Below are 18303 nucleotides of genomic sequence, written 5' to 3'. Positions count from 1 at the left end.
GGTGAAAGAGGAAGTGAAAGAGGAAGTCATGAGCACATGCAGAATGTCCATGACTTTAGACTTGATTCTTTATAACTAAGAATAGTGTATATATTATAAAGATGTTTTAAAAGGCTATCCATTCTGGCTGAACAAAATACAATGTACACGAGAAGAAATGAGAAAACATATTATTCACATCCTTGAAAGCAGATTTCTGTTAGGCTTGTAGTTAGGTTCTCTAATGTCGATGAGTTGTGTTTGTTTGACCAACCTTCTTCTTCTGGCGCAAATCATCCAGGATCTTCTTCCAAAGCTCCTCCTTCTCCTCCATCAGGCCCATGTTTCCGATGCAATAGAAACCCTTCCTTGCACGGGACAGCGCTACGCACACTCGGTTGGAAATACGGAGAAAGCCGATGTTGCCATCGTCGTTACTGCGTACCAGGGACAGAAGGATGATGTCGTTCTCTTCGCCTGACGATCAAAGGAAGTTATGGAGAAATATATGAAGATGAAGGCTAGCCTAATTATAAAATGGAAACGAAGAAGAAAACGAAAAAGAGAACATGGCGAGGAAGAAGAAGACGAAAAAAGAATAAAATGGAATAGTAAGAGAAACGTAAGTTGAAAAGAAGAATAAAAGTGGACGGGGGCATACATTCACATTGTTCTTATAAGCGAAGCACCTTACACAACTTGACAAATTTACAGTAACAATTTCAGCTGGTTTCAAGGTTTAACAGGTTTAATACACATGTATAATGTGTATTGAAATTTTGAAGATTGATATAAACTGATATTTATAGTCAAAACGTTTCCGTGAATGGCTGCTTAGCCATCTCTCTTTAAAACTCTCTGAGCGATGATGAGCCTTTAGTATCAGAAGAGATCCACCATTATGTTCAAAGCTTCACTTTAGAAGGTTTGCTTTAGGCCTAGGTAGTGCCAGGTCAGTGTCATTGTTCCCTTACCGATACTTTCTATTTTGCTCATTGCAGCGTTTAAAACTTGATCTGAGCTTTGGTACAAGGTTTTTTATTTAAAAGATTCCCTTCGATTTCGACCAGCTTTGGATAAGGGGTTCCCATTCAAGTTTGTCCAAGATATCTCTTGATCGTACTTCATAATTTGCCCAGGTGAGCACCCGAGCAGCACGATTTTGTAGTTTTTGACGAGAAAGAAGATGAAAAAAGGAGGGGAGGAAGACGAAAGGGAAAAATAAGCAAAAGGTTATAAACATTATACCGCGAAATACCTTGAAAGTTATCCACGGCTGACACTCGAACACCATTAAAGAAATCTTTTGGCATCTCCTTCTTGAGCTGGAGGAGCTGCCCGGTGTACATGGTCAGCACGGTGATTTTAGAGCGTTCATATCCCTGAAGGATGAGGTAGCGACAGAGAGCAGCCACGAACTTGGCCTCGTGAATGTTTGACCGACTTCTGCCCTCCTCGATGAATTCCTGATCACATATTACCGTATTAGGATTAGTACATCACACACAAATGTTCCAGAAATATTTTTAAGATGCCGATAAACTGAGCGTCAATCAAAAAGTACATTGCCAATAAACAAGACTTAATTTTTCTTCTCATTGAGGTCAATGGAGTTAAGCATAGACAAAAACCGATTCTTCTGATAGTTGATGAAGGTAGTCACAGCTCTTGTATTTGCTTTGGTCAGAGTAACACAATAACGACTCTCTCCTAGTGGTCGGTAGCAGTTTCTTTAACACACCAACCGCTTTATTTTGATGATCCAAGTAGGATTCTATTGACCATACTAACCTCTCTCTCCTGATGGTCGATGAAAAAGATGTTTGTCGAGACTCCCTTGATGTTGTCGAAGTTGAGCACTGACTCGTGGTTCTCCAAATCTGGGTAGATGTGCTGTAGCATCTGCGAGATCTCTGGTCGCATGCGGTGCTGCTTCCGAAGGCACTCGAGATGCATTTTGTTGTTCACCTAGTAACAAAGAAACTATAGATTTCTAAAAAGTATTTTTACTGCAATGCTTTTAAAAAAATATTGTCAATTCGCCATTTCTTGAGAAGTGTCGAAGAAATTAAAAACATCTTTAATCTTTGCCTTATCAATAAGTTTAGCTGTAGAAGGAACAAAGTTCACTTTCAACTAAAAATCTAAATACCAAAGTTTCTTCCACTACAGTGTGGAACTCGCTTTCCTTCAAGTTTCTACAAGTCCTCGACAAATCAAAAGGAAGAAATCGGGGTTGGATCTCAAAATTAAGATTTTGGATTGAGATTTTGATACGTTTACTAGCTTAAACATGTTGCCGAGCATATTGCATTAAAAAAACCTCTCACCACTCGTTCAAAAAGAGATATGTCTAGATGGTAGTCCTTGGCGAGTTTGTATACGGTGGGATTAGGACGTAGCTGCTCATGATCGCCAATCAGAATCAAGTGCTGACATCCGGGACTCAACGCTGTCACAATATGAGCCTCCAGCACCTCAGCGGCTTCCTCCACTATGATTATGCGCGGCTTAATCTCTTGGAGGACTTCTCGGTACTTTGCTGCACCTGCGAGGCACCACAGAAACAGAAACTTAAAACTAAACAATTGTAACACTACTATGAATATTAAAGTAAACTGGGGTCACTGTTTTGGTTGCCTTCTTCACTCTCTTTGCCCCCTTTTTGTTGGTATTTCCATCCTCATTCATTTGTTCCTCCTTTATTTTACCTGCCAGTACTCCTTTTTTTCCTAGCTCACTCCTTCGATGTAATTTCTTTTCTCCCACAACCCTTCATCTATTTTTTTACTTTCCAACTCCTCTTTTCCAAATCTGCCTCTCCCTCCTTCCACATTCTCTTTCCCCTCTCCCTCATCCCTCAAAGTCTTTTCATCGCTCACTTATCTGCACTACGCCGAGGTTTATTTTTGTTTCTGATTTTGTCCAGCATCGTACGTGTGTTTTTTTATCCAAGGCACATCATATCCAATGCTCGAACCCGCCTGAGAATTAAACCCGAAAATAAAATGCACGCATGTGACTTCCGAAAACCAGGTCATTGCGTGCAGAAGAAGCTAGTGTTTTGCAAACATGGATAAAACTCTCTCGAACGCAATCTGGTATTTCATCCATATTTTACTTTGCAATGGCATACCTACCAAGGATAGCTGTGGTCGTCAGGCACTTTGAATTTCGTGCAGAGGACCAGCCTTGACTTATCGTGTCTACACTATGCGTGAAAACCTGGATGATCTGTCAACTAATCTATGTACAAAAACGAGCTTTTTAAACACGTGTTGGATTTTAAAAATGCTCTCTTACCTTTGGTTTCTGAGGATAGATACATCTCAAAGGCAATCTGCCTCTCGCCCACCTCCCCTCCTTTTTAGTTCTCTACTTCCCTTTTCCCACTCACCCATATTCCTTATTTCTTTCCTACCTTTCCTACCTCCCTAACCCTTCTTTCCATTTAAATTCCTCTCTTACCCGTGGTTGTCATGCCGATGACTGCCGCTTTCCTGAGGATGGATATGTCTTCAATACGCCTCGCTTCGTTCAACCTCTGGCTTACTTCCACGTACTCATCTTGATGCCTACGGAAGTGAAGTGAATGCAAGCTGAAACATGTGAATATATCAAGCGTATATACTGCCGAAATATAGTTAAAAAACAACTCTGCGTTGTTATAGACCTTTTTTTAAGTTACAATTTTACCGACCGACATGACAGTGTGAATCAGATCCGTAACCCCAGTCAAGCTAGGAATAATAGGCAACTTGCACTAAGAAATCACGTGACGTTTTGGATGGCAAACTCGCGCACACTATCCGACTCGCGCACACTAGCGCACACTAGTGGCCAAATAACAACAACAATTATTTTCAGCGCTTTCGAATCAGCCGGAAAGTTTCTTTGTCAGAAAGCGCTTAATTTCATTGTGATATTTATTTTCGCCCTCTGGCGTGACGGGCGGAGACATTTCGGTGTTTATTTTTGCTTGAATTCGCCACTCAAAAACTCTTGTTAGTGCTAAGTCGCTTATTGCGAACATTGATTGAGGTTTTTAGGGCAGTACACTCGCATAACAACAGCACCTCATTTGCCAAATGCCAGGAATGCTGACCGATGCTGGCGCTTTGACTTACATAATAACAGTTTCCTTGTATTGCCTTCGTAAGTTGCTGATCCAGTATCGGTACAGCCTCCACCTCTCGTCCAGTGGTATCGCCCACAGGTCAGCCTCCTCCATCGCCTCGGCCTCTTTTTGGGTCATCACATCATTTGAGTTCATCCTTTTTCTCACAGCCCCATCATGCCGCTTACGCGAATTCTTCCCACGCACTGTCTTCCATTCGGATGTGTCTGCAACTTTGATTTCGATTAGGCGCTGGTTTTTAAGTCTTCTGGAAAGAAAGTAAATAGGTTTTTTAATATCGAGTTGAAAATCGAACTTTGCGTAACTAGAAAAATATATAAAATCAATTTGGCCAAAAATTTAAAAAATAGCCTGAACTAAATAATCCGGTAATGCGCGGACCTACTCACACAATGAGCTCAGAGAAATTCAGTGATCAGGATAAAAACGACCCTTATTTACCCTCTTTCTTATTATTCCCTTGCAAGCCAGCAAAACAGTCAATAAATACTCATTTCAATAACCCGACCTTTTCCGTCTCGCTTCATAATCATAATCATCATCATCATCGTCGTCGTCGATCTTTCTGGCCTCCATCATTGCATCTGCCTCGTAACTAAAATCCTCAGCCTCATCGTTAGCCTCATCGATATCTGCAAAGGAATAGCACCATCCCACATCCTGATGGTAAGAACTAGTCAGGGGCGGATCAAAAATTTTTCGGAAAGGGGCGTTATCCAAAAAAGGAAACCTTAGGCTGGAGAAAGGCGAAAGGGAGAGAGAGGTGTGTGTGGGTGGGGGGGATGGGGTGGAGGTTTACCGGCCCCACTGCGCCCCTCTGGATCAACCATGACCCCTTTACCTTCTTGGGTGATGCCGGCAATGCGCCAGATCTGATCTTTGCCTATTGCTTCAGGGAAGATGTATAGGCCTGCCACTCTTCCCTTGAAAACCGGTCTGTCTCCATGGTGGGAAAGTGAACCCACGCGCAGCGGGTATTGTGTGGCGAGCTGTCGGTACTCGCCGATAAGAGCTTCACCCACAACCTTCCCATCATGCCATAATCTTGCTAGCCCGGTATTAGAGCTGTAAGTAGCTACGACGTAGTTCCAGGCGTTGATTTTAAGCACTGGATACGACAGACTGACTTCAAGTGTATCAAGGATTCGACTACAGGAAAGTAAATTTTGTTCAATATATAATAAACGGTTTCATGGGGTATGCCTTCGACTGAACAATGAACAATGTATTAATTAACAAAAAGCCGATAATATTATAAATATATTATTTTGCTATATACAACTAAAAATCTGCATTTTAAGAGGCGTTGACTGTAAGATTCGAGAAATTGGCCAAAAAAATTGGTTAGTTTGCCTGAATGAAGTGTATTATGTATTATGACCCATCAATTGACCCATCGACTCGAGCTTTCGTGACGCGATGTCCGTCCATCCATCTGTCCCTTAAAGCATCGCATGACAACCAAACTTGGCAGGTGTCATGTATGTGTCAAGGGAAGTTCAAAACTGTGGTCACGTGATTTGTGACGTCATCGATGACGTCACTAAAAGCAAAAATATGCTGACGTCATCAAAATAAAAAATATTTATATTTCACCAAGGAAACATCATATGGCAACCAAACTCGGTAGGTTTCATGTAGGTGTCAAGGGGAAAGCAACAATATGGTCACGTGTTGTGTGACGTCATCGATGACCTCACTTAAAGCAAAAAACGTGATTAAAAGCAAAAACATTCCTATCTCATAAAAGAAACATTGTTTCGCAATCAAACTTGGCAGGAGTCATGTTTGTGTTAAGGGGGGTGCTCCAATATGGTCAAGTGATTGTGACGTCATCAATGACGTCACTACAAGCAAAAAATATGCTGACGTCATCAAAAAAAGTTTTTTGTATTTCATTAAAGAAACATCGTGTGACAACAATACTCGGTAGGTGTGATGTATGATGCATGCTGTTTATATATGCAAAATACTAAGCTGACTTTTTAAGCGTATGTGAGTTCATAGCTCAAGAAAAAGATACGAAGGGGAGAGCATTTCCCTCCCTACCACGTCTGAATAAGTAATAAGAGCACCAGTGGCGGCTCTTGGGGGCTCCCCTACACCAAATTTGGATAAGAAAATGTATGAGAACTAAAACACAAATTTCCCCTACGTCCTTTGTTCTATATATTTATGGCGCCCCCCCCCTCCATCGCGAATATCTCACCTTCCTCCCCCTCAAAAGAATCCTGAATCCGCCACTGTGACATACCGCCATACCGACTGTACCAAAATCTGAGACAAGTCACCCCTCGCCCTCGCGATAAGTTGAATTTTGGCCAATTTCTAGACGTATTCCCTGTAAAGACAATGAGGTTGCCCGCAGAGATTTTTATATAAAAAACTTCATCATTAGGACTTTAAGAAATATTAGAAATAGATTTTGAGAAAAGCTCCACTACTCAAGATATAGCCCTCGAAACGGAGCATGGATGCATGCTGTTTATATATGCAAAATACTAAGCTGTATATTTCATTGATTCATCGTAATAAATTTTGTCCAATCCTTCCAAATCTTGCTGTTTTCAAATGTACATATATAGGTTAGTCGCTAGGATTAACATTTTGATTATCATTCTTTAATTTTAACGTTTTTTTGGAAAATGCTGTTTATTTGATTTTGAACTTCAAAACTTTTGTTTTTACAAAAAGCTCTTCATTCAGGCAATGTAACAAAAAATATTTTGGGGCAAATTTCCAACTTTTCTCGAATCTTACAGTCAACGCCTATTAAAGATTTGTGCTGAAGAACACAAACTTCAAGCCAACCCACATACGCTTAACAAGCCGATTTGGAGGCCGAGTGACAGTAGTGGTTACAGCATGACACACTGGGCCCCTGGTTAGCAGACTTTTTTTAAATAGTGACAGTGAGAAAGATATAAGAAAGAGATAGGGGGATAGCAAGCCGGCCAAACCTTGAGAATCGAGCCGATAAAACCCCCTTATCGGCGATCATCTCCTTCTGGCTTATTTCCACTCCAAATCTGTCGGAGGCAGAACCGTCGTAGGAAACAATCGGCCCACCAAGAGAATTATTTGGAAAGACGTAAAATGCGATGGATATCGACTCTTCGATATCAAGCATCCATTGACGGCCATTCTGTATTGCCACAAAACTATCTCTACTCCCAAGAATTTCCACCGATCCACTGGGGCGCCCGTCAACTCCTGGGCCGTATTTTGTTCTTTGGCTGAAATAAGCTTCGGGCTTGCCATTCTCGTTAGCCATGTTCCATTTTCCCGCGGCTTCGCAGAGAGGAAAAATGCCAACAGGTGGGACATTTAAAGCTGGAAAAACAATTTTTTTTATGACTGGCAGTAGCTAGAATATTTTGTCTGTCGAAAGATGTCATTGTGCTTTGTGAAATTCCAACTCTAGAGGGAGGGGGAAGGGGGATCAGCTTCAAACTTTTAGCTATGGCCTTGCGCTGTCATGTTTACATCGTTTCAAAAAGGTTGCTCAAGTAGTAGCAGTAACCCGCAGTGCTGTGTGATGTGTATCAAATAGATAAGCAAAAAGGGAAAATAACATGTCCAGGTTAATTAAGAAAGCTGTAATATTTTTTTATGGGCCGACGGCTTTCAATTATTCAGGATTCAGGTGAATGAAAGAATGAATGAATAAGTGCATGAATAAAAGAATAATGGACATAATGTCAAGATGTCTGGCAAAAACGAAAAAACCCAGGTATGACTGGGTCATATCAAAAAGTTGGATAGTGCAGGCAGCTGGGAAAAGTTTGATTGAGGAAAAACTTTTAGCAGACTCTTCGCCAGCATTCACTTCGTCTCGCGGTCAACCTGTGTTAGTTTTGGGTGTAGGGTCTCTTATACCTACGTTCGTACAATTGCCCAGGTTCATATGCTTATCAGTATATCTGCTCCAGTGTTTATGTATAAATAAGATCATAAATAAGAAGTGACGTCCAAACCAGCTGTACTGGTGGCGACCAATAATTCACTTACGTTCTTGAGCAAGAAGAGGCATCACTTCCAGCCAATATGGCATCGCAGACACCGATGAGGACATGTGATCCTTGCGAATGGATTCCTTCTGCCTCGTGGATATCTGGCCGTGTTTGACTAATTCGTCCTCGTGGATCAATTCTTCAGTGCAACGTCTCAGGTTCTCCGTCGCACTATCAACAATTTTGCTGACCATATCTTGTTCCTCTTTAACTTCCCAGTACCTCCTGCGAATCACTCTATCTCCTATACAATTTCCAAGAGGATTCAAATGCAATCACTCTATCTTCTATACAATGTGAAAGAGAATTCAAATATAATCACTCTATCTCCTATACAATGTCAAAGAGAATTCAAGCACAATCACTCTATCTCCTATACAATGTGAAAGAGAATTCAAATACAATCGCTCTATCTCCTATACAATTCCAAAGAGAATTCAAATACAATCACTCTAGCTCCTGTACAATTTCAATCTTTTCTTCACTCTATCAACTATACGGCACAAGAAAATACAAAATTTTAAAAATCGTATACGGCATTCATTTTATTTTGACCTCTAGCACAAAAACGACTACAACAGAGACTACTCAAGGCAAGGCGGTAACAAAAAGGAAATGTATCGATATTACAATGAGAAATCTCACCTTTCCCCAAGTCGCGTCTTATTTCCTTCAAGTTGCACTTGCTTAAAACTTCACTTTTGCATCTTCCACCTACACGGACAATATTCTCAGGATGAAACTCGTGTATTCCTTCCAGGAACTGGTCCAACGCGTGGTTAGTAAAGCACACCACAAGGATTGGTCTGTGTCGTACTTCCGCCTGGTGGTTTTCTCTGATCATCTGCAGCTGCTCGCCTTCCACACCTTCGTCATCGTGCTGTTCTGTACCGCTATCCCACTTTTCCTTGTTGTGAAGAAGAACCTTGGCGACCTTGTGTACAAAGAAAGTTGATGGTAAGTGATGGTGAAAGAAAAATTTAATGGTGTTAATAACGAATAAGAGTAGGAAAAGGAGAAATAAAACAAAAGTAATTTTGACAACAACGGCGATAACGCTGGTGATATGATGTATGTCGTGCAGTTACTGCTGCTTGACCATGACGGTGATGGTGATCATGTGAGTAGGTAGTGTAGTGTCTTACTAATGATTGAGCATGATAGTGTTGATGTAATGTAAAGTAGTGAGTTAATTGATGTTAGTAATGTAGTAATGATAGAAAATGATGGTGATGATAAATTAATATGCTGGTAGTGTAAATATTGCTGCTGTTGGTGGTGCAACGAATGTGATGAAACAATGCCCTAACCTTGAGACCAATGTAAGTCTTGCCAGTTCCGGGGGGTCCCTGAATCACTGCAAACTCTTTTGTCAAAGCTGTCTGGACAGCACGGAGCTGGGACTCGTCCAGGTTTAGAACATGGGCGTTTGGCCAAGAATTAGTATCCAGAATGCTCACTAAAAGGAATCAAGAAGGTTTAAAAGGATTCTATTTTCCCGAAAAAATTGCACGACATGTTGAAATGTATATGAGTTGGCTAGAGATAAATATCAACTCACCTTCCTTGAATGTTCTTAGCTGTCTCATCTTCTGGTATCTGCAGAATAGAGCAACATTTCAACGTGATAAGGTTCAGTGCGCCGAATTTGAGTTAGTGTCTCATTCAGCACCGCCATTTTTTAATAATCGGCAAAAAACGCGAAAAAATTTAAATTCCGCATACAATTGCGTTTTTAACTCAGGAATGCGAAGCATGTACGAGTTATTGTGGGGACTCCGATGTCAATCCATCATTGGATCATTGGATCACTAATCCGTAAACTTTTTATGGTCTTTCTGTGGTTTCACAACACAGTAATCCCACAAATAAACAAAATTCGTATATTTGCCAGCGTGGCGCTTTCGTAACACGCCTTCGCTGCTAGGGGGGTGACGCTAGCGTATTTATAGCCTGACAATCTCCAGAATCTCTGCGATGTGGGTTGCTATGGATTACGGCCGGAATTTGGAGGCAAGGTCGCTCAGAGTCATCTCAACGACGATTTTCAAAATAACTTGGTTTGAAGATTGTTAAAAACATTCCAAGACAAATGTAAGCGTCTCCAAGCAGACTCTTAAATCACTAGGCTATTCTAATAACCTGTATGGAGAGCAAAGCGATATAGAGATACGTCGAAATATTCTTCGTGATTTGTATACAGCCGAACAATCAGACGAACCCGTACGAAGATGGTGTACTTTCGACGAACAAAGACAAGGTAAGACATGATGGATAATGATGTATCTTTAAAGTTTATAAGATGGATTTTGTAGTCAAGACAGATTTGTTTAGGCTTTTAGGCTGTTGTTGTCAATCTTTTCTTTACTTCACAAATACAATAAGCGGTCGATTTACCGTCGTTTTCCTGTCGCGAGTCACTTGGTCAACTCGCTCACGTGCAATTTCAGAGACCCCATTTTCCTTGACGTGAGAGACTGCACGAGTATTCTCCGCTGTTTTATTCGAAACTTCTGAGGTTTACATCATGGTTCATTCCAAAGGTGAATCCTACCTTTTATCACATTCGAGCGATTAAGACCGAATGGAGCCACTCTCGACTCGAAGAGTGGAGTGATGTTTTTAGAGATAGTACAAACAACTCTAATAAAATGCTATGTTATGAACAAGGCATAGACACATAACACCTTTTGAAAATACTATTGATGTTGACCAGTCAACAGTGACTGGCTCAGATAAACAGAACCTTGAGAGTGATAAAATTGACAATTTGGGTAAGTCTTCTGCTAACATAATTTCAGATAAAAAGAACAGTGAAGAACAAAATGATAATGATGGTTGGTGTGAGGTAGAAGAGCGTCCCTCTGGAGTCACTGATACTTTTTTACAACAACCAGATGAGACAGAAAATGCAGATAGAATCATGTATTTTGCACCAGGAGAGGGAAATAGACCTTATGGATGTTTATGGACAAAGACTCTGAGTATCTATCATTCCCAACCATATTTTGTGAGCAAAGAAGGCCAGATAACAGTAAGAGGCAAATACATGTTTCATACAGTACTGCTGCTTAATGGGAATTGGTGTGTCGTGATAGAAGGGCTGCAAGGTCTGTTCCAAATATATTTTACAAACTGAAAAAGCTGCAAATCAAACAAATACAGGATAGTGCAGGGATCTCTTTGAGGAAGTGTAAAACAAAAGGTAAAACATTTACAGCAGGGCAATTAAAATCAGATGACTACCTGAATAAGCTTGTTCACCTAGATGAATGATTTAGAGTTTTCGGAAATCTAAGAGGCTCTCCACCTTATTTTGAAAGATGCAAGAAATATCTTTTTGCTATGATACGTCAATTAGGAAATCCTACTGGTTTTGTTCTTTCTAAGCTGCAGAGACAAGATGGAATCATCTCCTTAGAATGCTTGGAATAATAGTTGAGAATAAGAATTATACTGATGATGAAATCAAACAAATGACTTGGCAGGAACAATCTAATTCAAAAGGATCCTGTAACATGTGCTAGGAATTTTGCCCATATGGTTCAACTTTTCCTCCGTGATGTACTAAAAAGTGATACAGCTCCAATTAGAAATAAAAGATTTCTTTTATAGAGTTGAGTTCCAGCAAAGAGGTAGTCAAAGGAAAAAGGAAAAGGAAAACTCTACAAAAATAATGGAAGAACCTGACCATATGAAGTACAAAACACAACAATTATGTGAAATTAATTTGCAACAAGGGTAGCTACTGTATGCTATAAGGATTTTCTAAAGAACACTTGAAAACTTTCATATCCAAGATTTATTCCTAGGTAGCCCAAGGTCTTACAACAATTGCCCATTATCTTGCTTTTTGTGTTACCTTTGTTTGATCAGAGTATACACCATACGATTTGTCTTTTTCTTATTTATTTTAAAATGATTTATATTCCCATAAAAAGTAAGAAATTCGTTAAACGGACCAAATACTGAGTAAAAAGTTGTATGCTATGACTACCTACAGTACTATAGTTGTTCAGCAAACTAGCAGAGGACAGACATTTCACAAAATGCATTGCACATTGTGCACTTATTCTTAAAAGGCAGTTAATAGTTACTCGATAGTGGTTCTTGTTGCCACTTTTGTAAGCTCTAAGTAAATTTGTAATAAATACATTTATCAATTTGAAAGCTTCCTTCCTCTAAAGAGGATACAATATATTAGCCAAACTCTCCCTGGAAAAATTATCGAGAATTTCTTATACAGTTCTTGTATTTGAAGCGAAATCTTTTTTTAGCTTCTAGTATAGGTGTACACCAACATTCCCGAGTTGGCTCACAGAGCCCTTTGATTTTTATTTTTAGAAAGATAACAAACTTAAAACATAAATCCACATTTCGACAAGATCAAACGCATTGTGATAAGCGTCATGAACCAGCCGAGGCGCGTATTTGTAGGAGGCGCTTATTTCAATGCCTGTTTATCTCTAGTTAAAAAACTGCCCGATAACTACGAGAAAGAGTATCAATCCACTTTTAGGCGAGGCACTTATTCACTTATTTGTGATTTGGGTTAAGAGCGCGTTTGCGGGACTGCAAGCTGAACAGTGCGGTACTCTCATTGTTAAATCGCACCATCGTACGGGAGTAGAATCACAAGCAATGGTCATGCCGCATCATGTGAATAATGCTGAATGCGTTTGGCTTGTGTTTCTAGATGAAGATAAAATTTGAAGGCAAGATGAGCATCTTTGGTCCTTTTTTCTGGCTCCAAGTGTATGTCGGTCGAACTGATGTAAATAACAAAATAAAAAGGACGAGCGAAATACTTAATAGCTGGATAACAGGTACTAAGCTCCTGAAAAATATATACTTGAACACCGCCCATAAAACCAGATCATGTAATTCTGGTGAAAAAAAACAGGTTTGTAAAGCTGCGTGGTGTTTCATTTACCTTTTGTCTAAGATGGGCGCGAAGTCATACGTGATCTTTTCCATCATTCTGTTTCGCAGATACGCGGGAGCATCGACTTCACTCTCACAGCGAACTATATATCTCTACCAAAAAGTACAAAATAGCTGTGACAGGCTACTCCTATGCATGCTCTAAGTACACAAAAAGCAGGTTATTACTAGTGAAGAAGCCCTGCTTAACTGGCTTGAAGGAAGTTATACCCCTATACAGTATCCAAACCCATGCCCGAATTTTAGGTAAATGTGGTACCTGGAATGGCATGGACTGCGGATCGATCTCCTTCAGTCCTTCGAGCACGTGGCGATAAGACTCGAAGTACGCAGTAGTCTCCACCATCTCGTACAAGTCGTCAGTAAGGTTGATCCCGTGTGCAGCATGGTTGTGAAACGAAATGTCGATTAAACCCTTTAAATTGAATATGAATTTAATATTTAAATCCTTAGAAAAAGGGACTCCAAAGAGACTTCAAGCTTTGATGTATCAGCAAATACTTAAAGGGAAGTTCATAAACACAGAAGGTCTGATAATGAACAGTATCCAATCGCGAAACATTGTTAGATCAAAAATTATCCTTTTCCTTATCCTATGAATGTCCCCCCCCCATCTGCAATTTCGCGTCTGGGCTTAGTGGGTGGTTGTAGACTATTAACCACTATCCACTTCGCCTTCGTATTTACGCCTTTGAACGTGGGGAAATAGATCCGTGTCAGTCTTGTTCAAACAGGATGTTTATACGTCGTGTGGGGAGGTGCTGCGTAGAAGTCTGGCAAAATTCCCCTTGTCTTATCAAAAATTTGTTGCCTTGCATCAGATAATATTTTCATCCGCCTATTGTAATGCAAGATAAAACAAGGATTCTTAGTAGTAGATAAAATATGAGCAGCTGATCTGTATGGGCCTGCGAGCCCCAGGCGAGCTATTGTTATTGCCCATACATATCAAACGCGAATATTTTATTCTACTTGTGAAATGAATACAATAGATTGTATGCTTCTTATTGTTGTGCAATCGGTAATTGGGTCGCATTCCGTAATGCGGTGCGTCCCTAGAGAGTAGAAAGGGCATGAGCGGAAAACATCAAGCCAAAATGCAAATTATTTTTAGTCATTGCCATACTGTCGAAATGGCAACATCTCGTTTCGGTGTGTTCAAGGAAGAGAGTTCATGCTACCTTAGACCGTACTAGGTCACTGTTTTTGAGGCATGGGCAAAGGGAAAGGAAAAACGCGAAGTTGGAGTTAGGAAACAACGAGAAGTACTACACCACATGTCCGCAAGGACGTTAATCTTCTGGCATAGTAAATTCATTTGCGAAGTTGCGAAGCAAAGTGGTTAGTAGTTCGCTTGCAGAGCGTTGAAATTAACAAAAGCATATTGCTGCAAATCTGTTGTTAAATGATGAAAGTAAATGCTTTGCCGGGAATATGTCGTTGTGTTTTCTATGCTAATCAGTATATATCTGTATCAAAAGTTAATGCATACTTAATACAGGCCTTCTGGAATTACGCGGAAAAAACTCAAAATTACGCGGGATTCTTTGGTAAATTACGTGGAAAATCAATAATTACGCGTTACGCGGGATTTTGCAATACATTTTTCTTTAAAAATCAAAATTTTGCGGGATTCTTTACTGTATTACGCGCTAAATTACACGGAATATCAACTGTTACGCCCAAACATTTTGTACCGAAGAAAAGCACGAAATAACACTAGAACGAAAATATCTTAGGCGAGTTTTCATTGGCTCCTAGCCACCAGCCAATTAAAAAAGGTATTACATTATTAGTCCTAGGCCTTCGCGGTTTAGCAAAGAACGCCTAGTCATTTTATTTCTTTTCGAAATTCAGTTCAAAATATCGCACTCTTACAAACTTTTACGAGAAATAGAATGAATAGAATATGTTTTGTCTTTCAAAATTTAGCCAAATTACGCGGAAATTTGTGGATTACGCGGAGAAAGCCAATATACGCGCTCCCGCACAAAGACGTAATTCCAGAAGCCCTGTTAATAATTAGCTGAGCACGGATCTGTTAAAAGTTAATGGTACTGTTTAATAGTTCATCAACCCCAGTCTTTCCCGGCAATCTATTCAAACCCACCCCGTGCTTGAGCACAGTAGAGTTGTGTTGGGATTTACAGCTGTGTACATGTGACCTGAATACTGTGCTGGGATTGGTTTGCACCCTCATGCATAAATGATGAATTCTCAAGTTTCTTATCAGCTGGATCAAATGATTTTGTAACCCTCAAGGCTGCAAAGGTTAAAAAGTGAGGGTGAGGGGGGGGGGGGGCGTTTTGCCCTCCTTTTTTAAAAAAAAATTAAATATCATTCCTCCGTTCGCGACCACTTGATTACCATGGCCCTCTCTTTTATTCTCTTATTGCTTTTTCCGCATAATATTGCTTGCAATAAAACTGTAAAGTATGAAGTAAATAAAAGCTCTACCTCTTCCAGCTCGATGTCATCCCTGTTTTCCACTGTGGCCAAAATAAACGACTCAAAGTTGTCCTTGGAGAGACAGAGAAGAGACCCGTAGATGAGCCTTTTACTGTTCTTCCAGTTAACTCTCTTCAGACTCGACACATCAAAGCTCACTTTGTAGGATATCCCTTTTTCGCTAAACACAGGGAAGAGGAGGCGGGCATTATGGTAGACACGAATGTCCTGGATAGATAGAAAGATAGAAAAATAGAAAATTTGATTACAGAGCATCCAAACTGAAAAAAATAGTATTATAGGACATGGGGATTCTGGTACAGATCAGGGTGGAATTGTGGATTCCCCATGGAGGTGACGTCATCGCTATTTTAAGGCATCAATCACTTTATTTCCCTTAATACATGAAAGCGAGGCAGAGTGCGTCGAGGGGAATCCAACAAGAAGTAAACATTATTTATTACTACTTGCTCTATCAATTAATTCGTTGTTGTACAGAACATAGAGCAATAGGTATTCCTTAATAAACTTTTAAACTATAACAAATAATCCAAACATCGTATTACTGGTTTCATTTTATGCTCGATAAAAGTTTTTTTATCTTTTGCTCGATAAAAGTATGCACTTGCGCTTTCGCCTAGACCCCTTTTTCTTCATAAGCATGAGACAAGCGACCAATGCACTTTTCTAGATAGTCTCGTTCCCAGGTGTCTCTGGGCTCTCTCTCTTTTAGGGAAGTATGTCGAAAACGTGAGACGATAGAACACACGCTTCCTAATATAAATCATTTAAATCACATCGTTTTGTTCATGCTCCGATCGAAAGCGTTCACAAGAGTATATTATATCGTTGCACGTGTCTGAAATGCTAATTACTAACTGTCAATCAAAATCACAACAATATGACGGAAATCTATTCTCAACACACTCCCCCATATGACTCGTTCTCGAGACATATGCGATTATGATTATTTCGAATTTAAACGAAACTAATAAATTCTAAAGCTAAATGCGTTTACAAGGGTGATTGTAAGCGTGTACTAATGTACATAGTTCTAAAGATCATTGTCATCTAGACTGTCCTGGACACGTAGACCAGCTGCTACTGCAGCGTCTCTTCTGGGCCTGAATTCCACTGCTCTAGGGTTAAGCACTGGCGTCGCTGGCGGTTGATCACGAGGGAGGTCACAGGAAAGTTCCAGCGGGTAAACATGCTTGATGGCGCGCTCCATGTTGCCTCTACCTGCTCGCAATTTCACTGCACGCACTACGTCATCTTGCCCAACATAGAGTTCCTCCACTACGCCTACTGGCCACTTGTTACGGTTACGGTCCTCTGACTTTATTATCACCACGTCTCCGGCGAGCTGGTTCCGTTTCCCTTGATGCTTCAGCTGGCGGCGCTATCTTAATGCTCGCATGTACTCGCCTGTCCAGCGGCGCCACCTGGCCTCCTTAGCGGCCTTTAGAAACTTGGCTTGTTTTCTCAGATCCCGATTATCGATATGGTGTGGCTCCAGCTCTGGAAGGTAGTTGGTGTTAAGAAACAGGAACGAATTCGGTCTTAACGTCGGCAGTTGTGCGTCTTCCTCTTGGTATCACAATGGGCGTGTGTTCATCGTTACCTCAATATCCAGGATTAGCTCACAAAACTTTGACAAGGTTAGAAACCCCTGCCCGACGGACTTGTAGAACGCCGATTTCATCACGCCATTCAAACGCTCAAAATGACCGCCCTACCACGGTGCGAGACTCACGTTAAAGTTCCACTTGATTGAATAGTTGCTCAAGAACTCATAAAACTTCTCATCATCTTTGACCTTTCGTAGCCAGTTAGCAGCTGCCTTGAATAGACCTATCTTCGGAATAGATCAGTGAAGGTCGCCCTCTCCGTGCAATTAAGCGCTTCAAGCTCGCTAAGAAATTGTCAGTCTGTAGACTGAGTAGGACCTCTAAGAATACTGCACGCGTCTGACAGCACGAATATAGGACTATGTAGGCCTTCTTCTCCTTTTTCTGCTCGCGATACTTGATTGGGCCAGCGAAATCTACTCCAAAGGGCCCGGTCCCCTCAATCCGCTCTTTCGGTAGATATCCTGGAGGAGGGGGGGGGGGGGGGGGGGGGGGGAGGCAGCAATGCTTCACAATTCTCTTGGCTAGCCGGCGCATGCGTGGTACCCAGAACCTTTCTCTCACTTTGGCCCTTTCAAGACTTACACCCCCATGGAAAGTGGTCTCATGTGCGCGTTTCACAACTGCGGCTGTGAAGGCACATGAATCCGGTAGATTGGTAACTCCCCTGGAGTCTTTCGTGGCATACCCAGATGCCTTTGCTGTTCAGTTGTAAGTTCAGCTGCTCCTTGTCGGCGGTAAACTTACTCTCACTCATCCCTTGGCGTTGCGATCTCTTAATCCAAACCAGCTCTTGCTTCTTTAGCTCGCTAGTTGTGATTGCTCCCCGGATCTTGTTCGAAGGGTTTCGAGAATTGTGAGTGAATCGTGAGATCCACGCACCAATCCTCGTGGCTTTGCCGCTTCCGCTGAACTTATCGAGCATTTGTTGAAAGTCATTGTTTACTTCCGCAGCCGCGAAAAGCTCCCGTTGAACCTTCTTTTCTGCTGTACTCTGTGGACTGGCTATGGTGACAATCTGCGGTGGCCACTGCTGCGGGTCTGGTAGCCAGTCGGGACCCTTTCACCAGAGTTCATGTGTCCACTCACACTTCCTCCCCGACTCCCGAGGTCGGCAGGGTTGTCGTTAGTCGAAACGTGGTTCCACTTC

General features: G+C 41.1%; 1 protein-coding gene across 5 annotated transcripts in view; it reads right to left on the bottom strand.

The window, feature by feature from the left end:
* LOC5501511 (NFX1-type zinc finger-containing protein 1) overlaps positions 1-18303 on the bottom strand; it is a 40480-nt gene that overhangs the window by 7812 nt on the left and 14365 nt on the right. For 4 of the 5 annotated variants that reach the window (XM_048728734.1, XM_048728732.1, XM_048728733.1 and 1 more), the window contains 16 exons: positions 15532-15750; positions 13334-13489; positions 13064-13167; positions 9692-9729; positions 9441-9589; positions 8776-9064; positions 8129-8374; positions 7078-7450; positions 4959-5266; positions 4626-4749; positions 4107-4364; positions 3448-3554; positions 2310-2527; positions 1771-1947; positions 1238-1445; positions 254-456 (listed from right to left, as the gene is read on the bottom strand). In XM_048728734.1, the coding sequence (XP_048584691.1) occupies positions 254-456; positions 1238-1445; positions 1771-1947; positions 2310-2527; positions 3448-3554; positions 4107-4364; positions 4626-4749; positions 4959-5266; positions 7078-7450; positions 8129-8374; positions 8776-9064; positions 9441-9589; positions 9692-9729; positions 13064-13167; positions 13334-13489; positions 15532-15750 (3177 nt within the window). The remainder of the gene's footprint in view (positions 1-253; positions 457-1237; positions 1446-1770; positions 1948-2309; positions 2528-3447; positions 3555-4106; positions 4365-4625; positions 4750-4958; positions 5267-7077; positions 7451-8128; positions 8375-8775; positions 9065-9440; positions 9590-9691; positions 9730-13063; positions 13168-13333; positions 13490-15531; positions 15751-18303) is intronic. The other variant, XM_032369798.2, reaches the window with a different exon arrangement.

This window comes from Nematostella vectensis, chromosome 6 (assembly GCF_932526225.1).
Source record: "Nematostella vectensis chromosome 6, jaNemVect1.1, whole genome shotgun sequence".
NCBI lineage: Eukaryota > Metazoa > Cnidaria > Anthozoa > Actiniaria > Edwardsiidae > Nematostella > Nematostella vectensis.
This window is presented reverse-complemented; position numbering and strand designations above follow the sequence as displayed.